The 12,942-nt window shown below is 33.7% G+C and overlaps 1 protein-coding gene across 1 annotated transcript; it reads right to left on the reverse strand.

The window, feature by feature from the left end:
• Window positions 1-1,019: 1,019 nt before the first annotated feature.
• LOC137806116 (uncharacterized) lies at window positions 1,020-7,817 on the reverse strand. The gene is made up of 8 exons (XM_068606073.1): window positions 7,572-7,817; window positions 7,226-7,510; window positions 6,868-7,151; window positions 4,877-5,008; window positions 4,042-4,164; window positions 2,689-2,796; window positions 2,129-2,307; window positions 1,020-1,327 (listed from the first exon to the last, which is right to left on the reverse strand). Exons 1-8 carry the CDS (start codon window positions 7,705-7,707, stop codon window positions 1,204-1,206), a joined length of 1,371 nt encoding a protein of 456 aa, XP_068462174.1. The 5' UTR covers window positions 7,708-7,817; the 3' UTR covers window positions 1,020-1,203.
• Between the last annotated feature and the right edge of the window lie 5,125 nt (window positions 7,818-12,942).

The following is a 12,942-nucleotide window of genomic DNA, read 5'->3' on the forward strand; positions in this document are numbered from 1 at the left end:
CCCTTTTTGACACTCCATTTATCAAAGCCCTTACCATAAAAAAATGACAAGTTGGTAGGAAAAAACCTATTAGAACCTACCATGATTCACACTCTAAACCTTGTTGAATTCCACACCAAAATGATTTGTAGAAACAAATAGAAAACCCACATGCCAAAAGGTTTCTCACACGGAAAAATATAGCTCACAAGCTCATATAGCATCGCATACAGGTCCCCAATCAAAATTGCTCTCTTTATAACTTGTTAGACACAGTAAACACATTCACAGGAATAAAGAAGAAAAGGGAAAGAGAACTACTTATATAACTACTATAAACTACTATAATAATTTACAGGATACTCGATATGATAATTTACATTTCACACATGTATCACAGTACACCATTACTACTTATATAACTACTATAAACTATAAACAGTTAGTTAACAACTAACTATCTAACATAAATTACTAAAAGAATTATTTACAACATCTTGTTTGGATGGTAGATCATTACAAGTGAACATAAATGAGATCATAAACTTGTGAATAATAAAACTTAAATTTTCTTTCCTTTACTTTTGTAAAATACTTTAAGTAGGTGTGATATAGATTAGATAAAATTAATCATTTTAGTTTTTCTTCGAACAAATTTTACTAAAGTTTTGTTGTGATTTTTAAGTAAATTGTAAATATAATTGTGTTTAAAAATATTTCGTTATAAAAATTATGATTTCTACAAATTTTAATTGAGAAGTTAAATATGTAAATCCTTTCACATAATCCTTCCATCGAGACCATTTCTTGTAGTTACAGAAAGTTTTAGACTTTTGGCATTTGGTGCTGTCATCAATCATAGTTCTTGATGCGAAAGATTTTAAATAAATACCAAACCAGTATTTTGAAAAGATGGATGGAGAAGGGAAGCAAAGAGTGGATGCTGGACATGAAGAAAAAATTGAAGATGATGCTTACCTCGATAACACTGGAATATGAATCGCTTATAACCATTGGATTGGATCTCGGACGAAGCTATATGATAGATAAAAAGTACAGTATTAGGTTCAGGCTCTGTTTGTTTCCGCAAATTGAGAATATTCTTGTAGAATAGAGACAATTACAATATACACACAGTCATACACTCACTATTTTGCTTGGGAAATAAAAGAATATTCATGGGTATTACTGTGTAAAACAACAGAGAGGTAAAAAAGTTATCAACTACAAGTTGTAATTATCAAGGCCCAAATCCCTCAACGCATCGGTGGCAGCATCCTTACAGTTGCTATGTGTTTGCTTGGCTTTCCTTATGTATTTCTCAATTCCATTATTAAGCAAGATTGTTCTGTCCAATACAAAATTTGCAACAAGGTATTAGGATTCACATTCTTCTGTCTCTAGCAATGTCACATTTTAAAAACCGAATCAATAATTGATTTGGTTACAAAAGATGTTCAAAGTGGTCAAACTGATTATGAATTAAATAACACAAACTATTACTAAAAAAATATAATTTTATAACTAAAATAAAAACATCATTTTACGGGTTTTTAATATTTAATCTATACATGTTGTCAAAAGCAAAATATTTAATGTATGTCAAAGATCAAATTAAACATTTCATGACTCCTAAGTTTAATCTTTAATGAAATACAGCAAGATCTATTAACAATAACAATTTTACATCTAAAATGAAAAAAAATATGACAAATTATTATAAAAAAATTTATAAGGAATCAAGATCTAAAAATTGTAAATTAATATAAATGACTAAATTATATACTTTATAAAAAAATATTATTATTGATAAAATAATTTAGGCATGTGTAATCCTTACTAAAATATGTTTTTATTTGTCATAAAAATGTTAAGATTAAATTTTTAAAAACAAGTAAAAATATTTTTTGAAAACACTGTTCAACCCAGTTTTGAACCATTTCGGAAATGGTCTGGCTTTTAACATTAACGGACCAATTACCTGGTCAATTACCAGGTCAACACAACTGTGTTCCGGTTTTTAAAACTACATTCATAGTAAATGCTAAAAGGCAAAGACTACAAGACTCCAAACGAGAAAACAAGAAAAATGCAAAGCAGTGTATGATTAAACGTCTTGCATAATAAATATCACGAATCATAAACTTGCCTGTTTTCTGGATTTCTCACTACTAGATTTCTGATCATAAGACAGGAGTTTCTTTGCATTTGGTGTGCTGCTGGAAATTTCTGCATGGCCTGAACGGCTAGCTCACCAGCACCAGCTTCAACGGCACGGGTTGCGTTTTCCGGTAATCGTAAACAAAGCACAGAAATAACAGACATAATCTGTGCCACGAATAAAAACAACAGAATCAAAACAGGTACAAGATGCACATATATACACAGATTGAAAGGAAAACAAGTAAACCACGAATTTTATAGAGAAAATTCGGTCCAGGATATGTCTGATATAATTTTTTATAAATGTTGGCAGGCAATAACATGATCAAATGTATTAGGAGTCTGAACCCAATAACTACTACATTACAAATCCTGATTACATCATTTACATACTTCAACAGCCCCTGTCAAATTGACTAATACCTATTGGGATTATTATAACGAAATTGCTGTGCCCAAAAAGATCAATTCAATACTTGGAGCGGGATGTTTTACTCTGACACTGATTTTACACTGGCTCCCTAAACAGATATTGCAGATTCTCACCTCTAGCAAAACAGAAGGGTCATCATTAAATCTGGCTGAAAGTGTGATCAGCTTATCCATTCCTCCTTTCCCAACAATTTCACTCTTGTTCATGTCACTTCCTGCTAACTGATCAATTAAACAAAAAAAAAAGTCATTTAACTTAATGAAATGAAAAAAAATCATCCAATTAAAGTAAATAGTAAATTACACACACCTCTGAGATTTCATGAGATAGCACAAACAATGAAAGAACCCATGTAACAGTACCAATTTCACATGAATTAAAAAAAAAAACTGCTAGAATTTTTATTGAACGCGCTGAACTTCATAAAACATTCTTTATCAGTATGTGTACTGGAATGAAGTGCATAAAAGAGTACAATTAAAAGGAAATAATGCTGAAATAGAAAAGGAACTCAGTACGGAGGGAGGAATCTTAGAAGAAGAAAAGCTCAGAGAAGGAATTAGACAAATCCACACATCATGCAACCTCACGCTAACTCCTATTTCCTTTCTACCTCAGCCCCACACAAAATCCTTCCACAGAGAGTTAGTTACTTTCAGCCAGCTGCTCCTTCTAGATTCCTGGAGTTGAAACAAACTTCTGTGCCAGCTGCTCATTCCCTCACTGGACCACATTACAATCACTTACAGAGGGACACCGAGTGATGTTTTTAAAAATGAAGGGAAGTTAGTGTTATGTATAAAAAGGGTCTGTAATATTTTTCAAACAAATCAGTTAGCGTAAGGGTAAACAAAGATAGGGGAGTTTTGTGCAATCTTACAGAACTTCAGGAGTGTCAATGTAATTCACTTTCAAGCAAATGAGATGTCATACATAGTGGGTAGACTCTGCTTTGTTTAAACCTTATAAGTTAGAAGCAATAAAATACTGAATATGTTTAAGGCCATTTCAGTTTTACCTACATTACTCAACTACATGATTCATATCATATAAAAATTAATGAGTGGAAATTGTGTTTGAATTGGAAATTTATGAGACTATTTACTGCAAACTCCAGCTCCTGATTTTATGGAAGCCAAGTGAATTTCATCAGCTAGATATTCCCAAAAAATGGGTAGCATTCACATTATTATTTTTATTTTAAAAGGATGCAAGGGATTTATCTAGGGCAAAAACAAAGCACACTCAAATCCAAGTGATAGAAATTATAACACACTATAAACTTTCAGCTCAAGAAGAAAATGTTGGACAACCATAAAAAACAACAGAGAAAGAGACAATGCAAACCCTACAAAGAACCACTAGCAGTGGAAATCATATTATTTTGCTATGAGAAATTATAAAAAATTAATAATAATAAACAAATGACAAGGTGACCTGTCCAGAGAAACATTTTCAACCTATACCTTTGAAAGTAATGAGCAACAAACTTTGGCCACAGCTTTGTTGCCTTGTTCACCACTGTCATCTATAGATCTGAGTACTGCATCGATACCACCTTTCTCAGCAATGGATTTACATATTTCATCCTGCAACATAAAATAACAAAGATAACACAAGAGGTCATGCATACTTGTGTCAGCAAGTCTTCAGTTTGAAAATGTTAGTATGGCTAACACAACATGCTGTAATGAAGCCAAAGAATGAAATATTCCATGGGAATGATGAGTCAACAGAAAATAGTGAAATGGGACAGTTAGGCAACCAGACAGAAAATAACCAACTCTAACTGGAGAAAATATGTAAAGGGTTGGGCGCATAAGAAAGGGAAAGGGAAATTGTTGAGGAGGAGGATTGTATGATGCAACTCTATTCATCCTCTCCATCTGCTGCTAACTTTTCTGATTCCATTACTCTGCCTCCTTTCTCATTCTATCAGTATTACTCTTGTAATTGGTTGCTCCTCCTCCCAAGTATACACACAGGGAGTTGATTTTACTATTCATACTCAACAAGGCAGCAAACGTAAACATTGAGTCTAATAGGGATAAAAAGCAAAAGCCACCTAATAATTGACCAATGTGACTGCAAGTCGTGTATAAAGATACACAGGCAAATACACCCACCATTAGCCCAAAGTTTAATTTCCACTAACATGTCCACCTTGTTGCCTCATCTGAATCAATAAAAAACTCAACCCTTGGAATCATACACAGAGAGACAGTCCATAAAAACTCTTGGTCTTTCAATGCAAACACAATTTTCCATACTCAATGTAGGATTGAATATTACTTCACTTACATTTACAGCAATGACTTTCAAAGTGGTGCAGGCTGAAACTAGGTCACTTGAGCAAAGCCCTCCTGCACTCAGAGAATCCACAAGGGCTTCTGCAATTCCTATCTTGGCAAATTTCCGTGCATAACCATATACCTGAAAACAGATCAAAACCAATACTTTTGTCATGATGTACACATAACTGAAATGATAGCAAATTTACAATTTTGAAAGACATGAACTTGAAATCCCCTATTCACTATTCACCAAATTAAGTTCCTAACTTTGCATTATTTATTTCTTTATTTTCGTGTGTCTGTGTACACGAACACCTATGACACTACTGGGAGTATTTGGTCTGAAAAATTTCCCCATCTTCAATTTTTCAAATAATGACAAAAAGCCTTGTTCTTTTCATTTTGCTTTCTTTTTTCATTGTTTCGTGTATTCATCCCACAGATATGTTTGAAAACAGCACATAAAGTAAAAATAGCATAACGAATGTTCAGTATAAAACTTTATCACTGTCAACCAATTAGAATTATCTTTATGTAACTACTATAAAAGTGAATGAACTTACACGTTAATGGATGATACTATAAGAAACTTTTGCGGTGTCAATGAGCTCTGTTAGAACATGGGGAATATTACTAAAGTAACAAACCCAACTGACCTACAAGTCAGTTAATAGTTAACTAATGGTATAAATAGCAATGTAAATGCTGCAGGAGCAGTTTTTAGAAACCCATTGTGAGGAGAGTGCTGAGACTCTTGAATTCTCAGTAATCAATACAGAATAAGAGTTCTATTTTTCTCTCTATCTCTAACTCTTGTGTATTGTTGAGTGAATTCTTTCTACTCTTGGTACTAGTTAGTTAGTTGTACCACATTATAAGTAAAATCCTATTTTGGAATTACTTGTGAATCCATTAAAAACTAGAAATGATTTCTACAATCAAAATTAAACACATCATTGTTATTCATCATTAAAAAAAATAAAGTAAAAGTAACTGAAACTTTTTGTAAGGGTTTAATTTTAACAAACTGCCACTATAAACATTTCAAGATAGTAAAACAAAACTCTGAAACTTCAGTCTCTAACTGAGCCAAATGGCAGGTGTGATCTGTGTCGCAAAATCTCAAAAACATTTTTTGTAAGGCTTTCTTGTTGTTGTAATCAATTAGAAATTCACGACTTTCAAGATAATTATTAAAAAAAGTCAACAAACTTATTTTACATGAACTATGTGATTAGATGAAAGACAGTGTAATAAACACTTAAATTCTTTTTGTAATTATTGGTGAATTTATGAAAAACTAGAATTGTTTCCAATACCCAAACAAAAGTAATGATGTATGGACACATGCTGAAGAACAAACGCTAATTGTGCATGAATTTTAAGATAATTATTGAAAGAAGTCAACAAAGTTATTATACATAAGAATATGTTATTAGATCAAAGTGTACAAAACCTTTACCCCATCGATGCATTCTAATCAAACTCTTCTTGCAATTACTTGAGAATTCAAGAAAAACTATAAACACATCCTACAACCAACCAAACAAGGGAAAGTATACATGGACGCCGGTTAAATTACAAACACAAAATTGACATCTTTCACTTCTCGCTATCTATCGTCGTACCATATCATATTCCTTATGACATTATATTACTTACCATGTCTATACATCTTTCTCTAGCACTAAGTGTCCGGGATAAATTTTACCAAATTTCTTCAACATCCCTAATAATAAACACACTAAGTGCATGTTTGGATTAAAGCTTGGACAATTAAGTTTGAGTGGATTTCATTTTGCTACCTGAGTTTGCAAAGGCAACCTTGATATTACTTTCAATTGAAACCCGGATTCAGGCCAAATGTACTATGCTAACGTACTTTTATGGAAAAATCGAACTTACAACCAAACTGAGTATTCGGAGAAAACGTAAATTTGAAGTGACCAAACGGTAAACCAAACATAGCCTAAGATATTCTCAAGCAGCCGAACTTACCTGAGAAGCCACGACTCGATTGTCATCCGGCGTCAAAAGCGCGCGAACCGCGTCATACAAACTCTGGATCACCTTGTTCTTATGCAACGACAAGATCTCCAAAACCAGCTCATCAACCTTCAACTCCATAAACGACTCCTTCACGATCTCATCGCCGGTGACCGCCGAAGCCACGACGCGAAATCCACTGCTCAAGACCTCCACATCGCGCTTATTATCAGCCAGAAAACCAATCACAATCACGGGTCCGTCACACCGCTGAAACGCGCCCGTACTCTGAACATCTGAAACGACAGAGAGAATCAGCTTTTAAAGAGCGAAATTCAGAACAGACGGTTGATAAGCGAGTAGTGAGAACCGTGAAGCAACGACGACAATGCGTTTAAAGCGGAGAGAAGGAGCACGCGAGATCCGGTGGCGCGCGGGATTTTGGAACAGAGCGAACAAGCTAACTCGACGGCGCCGTTTCTGGTCGCAATTGCAGCATTTGAATTAGCATTCGGATTTGGATTGGAACACAGTTCGTGAAGCGCGTTAAACGCTGTGGCGAGTTGGTTATCGTCGGGTTGGGATTGGAGGAGTTTGAAGCGGTCCAAGCAGTCGATGACGGGGTTGGTTTGGCCGGGGACGCAGGTGACGATGCCTGCAAAACGACGTCGTTGAGGGATCGGGAAGGTGAGAAGAAGGTGAGAAGAGAGAGGAACCTGAGAGATCGACGCCTTGGAGAGTGAGGGTTTGGATGGCGTCTTGAAGAGCTTCCGTGGGGTCCATGCCGAGGTCGTCGATGTTCTCTTTCACCATTTCTTCGAATGCTTCCTGCGAGATCGCACGCGCCGCCATTGCTTCTTCCTTCACTCTCTTTCTTTCTTTCCTTCTGTTTCTGGTTTTTTTAGTTTTTACGATGAACTGATTTTGAAATTGAGATGAAACGGCGCCAAGATCTTACTAGGGTTCTGTTTGGTTTCTATTTTCAAGAACATTTTAATCACTCAGAATTTTTTATTTATTAAAATAATAAATAAATGTGAATTATTTAAGAGGTAACTCAATCTATATACGGTAAAAAAATAAAATTCTATTTTACATTTTATTTCAAACAAATTCTTACTCTAAAAAACAATTAAGAGATATAAAAGTCAAAGTAAGTCATAAAAAACAAACTAAAAAATACATTATTAATTCATTAATTGTTTGTTTTAAGCTCTAAAAAGTATCTCAAAATAGTTCTGTCAAATATTAATAAAAAAGAATTACATTATTTTAAAAGTACTAAAATAATTACATGAAAAAAAAAAATTAAATTGATAATAAGTCTTGTTTCCTTTCAATTGATTATCTTTTGTCAATTGATGATGGATCATTACTTCTACCATGATTTAATGACTATACTAAAATAAATTTAAGACCACAACATTAACTAACAAAAATTCAATCAATTTCTTCATGTTTTGTACTTTGTTAACATATTTGGTAACAAAATTCAATTTAATATTTTATTATGAAAAATCAAATAGAAATTAGTTCTCCATATATAATTTTCCTTGTTTAAAAGGCTAAGTACAAACAACCAACTCCTTATAAGTGCTCTTTATAATCTTTCACCAAAGTGCATTACAATACTGAAAAAGTACCACCAGTGGTCGTCGAAATGTCAACATGATCGCCGTCTCCATGTCATGCGAATAGTCGGTGGTCGCCTTAGTTATGGTCGTCGGTCGCTGGAACGAAGATCTCCATGCGATTAATCGGTGGTAGTCAAAGTGGAGGTCGCCGGTCGAAGGTACGACGATCTCCATGCGTGCGTCGGTGGTCGTCGAAATGTCAACACGATCGCTGGTCGATGTAACGGTGATCACCGCGTGCGTAGTCGGTGGTCGTCGAAGGTATGTAAAGTTTAACATGATCGTCGGTTGATGAAGCGGCGTTCAACATAGGTCAACAAGAACGCGATCGATGAAGAGGTTGTTCCATTGTCTGTAGTCGGTGGTAGCCGAAGTAATGCAAAGATCAACAAGATCGCCGATTGAGGTAGCGGCTCTCCTTATGTGTGAAGTCGCATGGCGAGGGGAATGTAGGTGGCCTCTGTCCTGGGAGTTCGGTAAAGTTGAGTTTGCTTTGAGGTAACCTGTTGATTATTTATTTTTTGGGTTTGGTGCTCTCTCTTTAAGGTGGTTCTGCCCCAACCATAAAGGAGAGCTTCCATTCTGGTTGGTCTTATTCTGAGTACTGTATATGAGTTGGGATATCCTTGAAGTATCCCTTAATTTTATTTATTCTTTGCTGATAATATTTTTTTTTTATGAAAAACAATCAATTTGAAACTACAGGATAATTTATTTTTTGCCAAAAACTTGAGACAAGACATATGATAAGAAAAACAAAAACAAGAAGGTGCAATAGTTGGTGCAGGTCTATCATGGCCACTTCCAGAAGGGGTGAAACATTGGCATGACAGCAAAGTTCATGGTGCCATTGCTGCAATGAAAGCCATTTCTCTCACCACAGGCAAAGAAATGTGGCTGCCACTTCCTCAACACAAACTTGAACCCCTCTCCTCCACCTTGCATGGGACTTGACAACATCTTAGCCTTTTTTATGTCACATTTCAAGAAGCTCCCATAACTCTTGAACATGTACACACTGTGTGGGAAACTTGTGGCATTTGGAGCATCATATTTGAAAACTGCATCACAAATTCACAAACTAGGTGGGGTTTAATTGGACGTGCATTAAATCCAAATTGGCATGAAATCCAAAAGATTCATTCTCTTGGCATGGCTCACCGTCCAACTAGCCAATAGAGAATTGAATGCAGAATTTTATGAGCCACTTTTGTTGTGCCACCACGCCTAGGGCAAGTTCCGTCGTCTCTCCTCACCTTCTCTTCTGCCATTGCCACCGAGTCCCAACACTCCCCTCCGCATCAACTACCACTATTTCTTCCTCCATTTTAATCATGATTATCTCAATCAATACCAGATTTTTACATATAAATTTGAATCAAATAACTTATTATTGCTTCTGGAATACCGTTTCTAATTGACCAAAACAATTTATCTTTTTTTTTTTAATTTTGGATAATCTCATTAGTTTTTCAAGTATTGATATTATAAATATTTTTTCTGTCATGTTAACAAACATAAATTAATCCATCTAAATTGTTAATAACTAACATCTCATTTGACAAATCTCACGCAAACTATAACAATAATAATAAAGTGGTACAACAAGCATAAAACATAAAACATCTTTTATATTAATCTTTAAAAGTGTTACATAAAACATAAAAGCAATACACCATAAAACATAAAGTATAGAGCATAAAGCATAAAACAGAAACTAAAGGCTTCATATTAAGATCTCTGATACTTTGTTGAATCTCTCTTATTAAAACAGAAACTAAAGCCCCCTCATCCTCCTAGTAAGTTCTATGATATTTTGATCAATCTCTCTTATTTTTTGTTGATACATCTGTGCAAGCTCATTCTGAGCTTTTTCCTGTCTTTCTCGGACAGCACGTTGTTCGTTTGTATTACTTACTATTGCTTCATTCATTCGAATTTCACCCTGCCACAAAAAAAGGTAAGTGTAAGTGCAGTAGGAAAGATGTGAAATTGTGCGAGATAGACATTATAATCTGGCTGACTGGTCCTGTGCAGTACGATCTGGTTCAGGTGGACAGTCAGCTCGGCCTTCTCCTCTTCCAACTTTGCAATCATCTCTGCATAGTTTTCACCGGAATTCATTTTTTCTACAGTATGGAGTGTGAGTATGTGGGTGGGTGGTGGAGTTTAAGTAAGTGTGAATAGTACTAGGGGCATGAGTATGAATAGTGCTAGGTGCATGAGTCTGAAAGGTGAAAGGTGCATGAGTATGAAAGGTGAAAAGTGCTAGGTGCATGAGAGGAGGGGATGTGCATTCAGAGAAGGAGAGGTGCATTCAGTAGCCTTCAAAAATATCAAAAGACATGAATTTAAAGTAAATATATAATTTACTTTAAATTCATCTCCATACAATTATTATATTAATAATTTATAAATTCAAAAACATAACCAACTTTATTTCTATCTGAAAAATGTTCAAGCTTTATACTATCCTATATCCCAAGTTTCAACCATTATACTATCCTATATCCCAAGTTTCAAGAAAAATAATTTCCCTAAAGAACTTTTATGGAACATTTTAATCATATATGAACTTTACTTATGTTCTATATTCTTTGCATCGAATGATTTTGAACTGTATTTAATTAATTTAAAAAAATTTAAATTGCCCTTTATTTTGAAATTATAGATTTATAATTAAAAAATATGTTTTCTTATTCTGTTTTGGAAATAAAATTTTGAAAAATAAAATCCAAAAATATATTTTATTCTGATTACTGTTAGTATGATAGATCAATTTCGTATTTCATTTAATCTCTTCTATTGTCACTGAATCTACAGCAAGCAATGAATCCCGTCTCGGAAAGTCAATATAAGAATTCCGTTCAAGAATCACTAAAAAAAAATTAGTATTATTTACAGATTTTTACTCATAAATCTGAATTCGTAGGTAAATTTAGCATTACCTACTGACAACATTACTACGGACATTTCTCACAGATTCTGAATCCGTAGGTAAATTCAGTTTTTTCTACCAATTATTATCCACAGATTTTATTACCTACCAACTTTTACCTACGTACCTCTATTACCCACCAACTATTCTCCACGAATCTCTATTACCTAAAACTATCAGACACAGATCTCTATTACCTACCAACTATTATCATAATAATTATATACATAACATTAAACATATTATTATAATATGAATAATTATAAAATCATAATTAATATTCATAAATAATAATATTTAATAGTATTAATAATAATTAATAATATTAAATATATGAATAATGTTATTAGTTTTTATTTAATTAATTATATTAATATTGATAATTATATTAATAAGTATAATAATAATTATAACATGACAACAAAATTTGACTGGTGTAATAGTTAAAGTTTCTTTGGACATTTCTTAAAGGACTTGACTTTGAGTCTCACCTGCTGCCTTTCTTTCTTGAAAGAGAGTCTTCTCCTTTTGTTTCTTTATCTATAATTTTTTAACAAATATACATTAGTTTATTGATTCTTGATTAATTGCTTAAGGGGGAGGAAAGCCTTGTTAAATTGATATATTTTGATGTTTATTTTGACTCATTATTTTCACTTGTTTAACCTCAGTCTTTTTTTTTTAACCTGACAATAAAAACCACTTATAAAACATTATCTAAAGTTTAATATAAAATGCCTTGATTTTTTTTATAGAGAATTAAAAATTGAAACTGAACAAAACCTCAGAACTCAATGGAAAATTACAAAGGAATCAACAAAAAAAGGTTTAACCTTCCATGCAGAGACAAAACAAAAGAATTACTAAGAAGAAAATACACTAAGAAAACCCTATGAAGCTCCCCATAAAATGCCTTGATTTAGAATGTAAAAAGGTTGTCATAAGTTGAGGAAAGAACATCCTTATTGTGATTTTCCGAAATTAAATTTCAGATGAGAGAAGTGTAAATAAGTTCAGTAATCTATTTTCCATAAAGAAGGCACCATTGAAAAGAAAACAAAAAAACAAAAAGGGGAGTGCAGTAGTAAGAAGGAGGAGTGCACATATCATAGATAAAAATCTATTTGACCTACTTAAATTGACTAGATCGAAGTTGGCTTAAATCGTTACCCAATTTTTCCGAAAAGAAAACATACTGGCTTTTCTCTCCCGTATCTTCTTTTTGTGATTAGTTTATGGACGTGCCTCCTTACCTGGGTGCAAACAATATATGAAAGTACTTGTGTGAATTTTTTCAGTGTAATACGGAGCCAAAATAAAATTTCAGAAAGTAGGGCGAAATTTCACAAGTTTTAGTAGAGGATAGCCTTGGAAGAGGGCCAAAATTTCTGAAAAATTCTTCCGAAATAGTTTTTTCCTGAAATTCCACGTAAGAATCTCCACTAAATTTGGGACAAAACACGACAAATTTCAAGTCAAACGGATGAGTATTCACCCACGAAAAAAATCAAATAG

This window comes from Phaseolus vulgaris, chromosome 3 (assembly GCF_000499845.2).
Source record: "Phaseolus vulgaris cultivar G19833 chromosome 3, P. vulgaris v2.0, whole genome shotgun sequence".
NCBI lineage: Eukaryota > Viridiplantae > Streptophyta > Magnoliopsida > Fabales > Fabaceae > Phaseolus > Phaseolus vulgaris.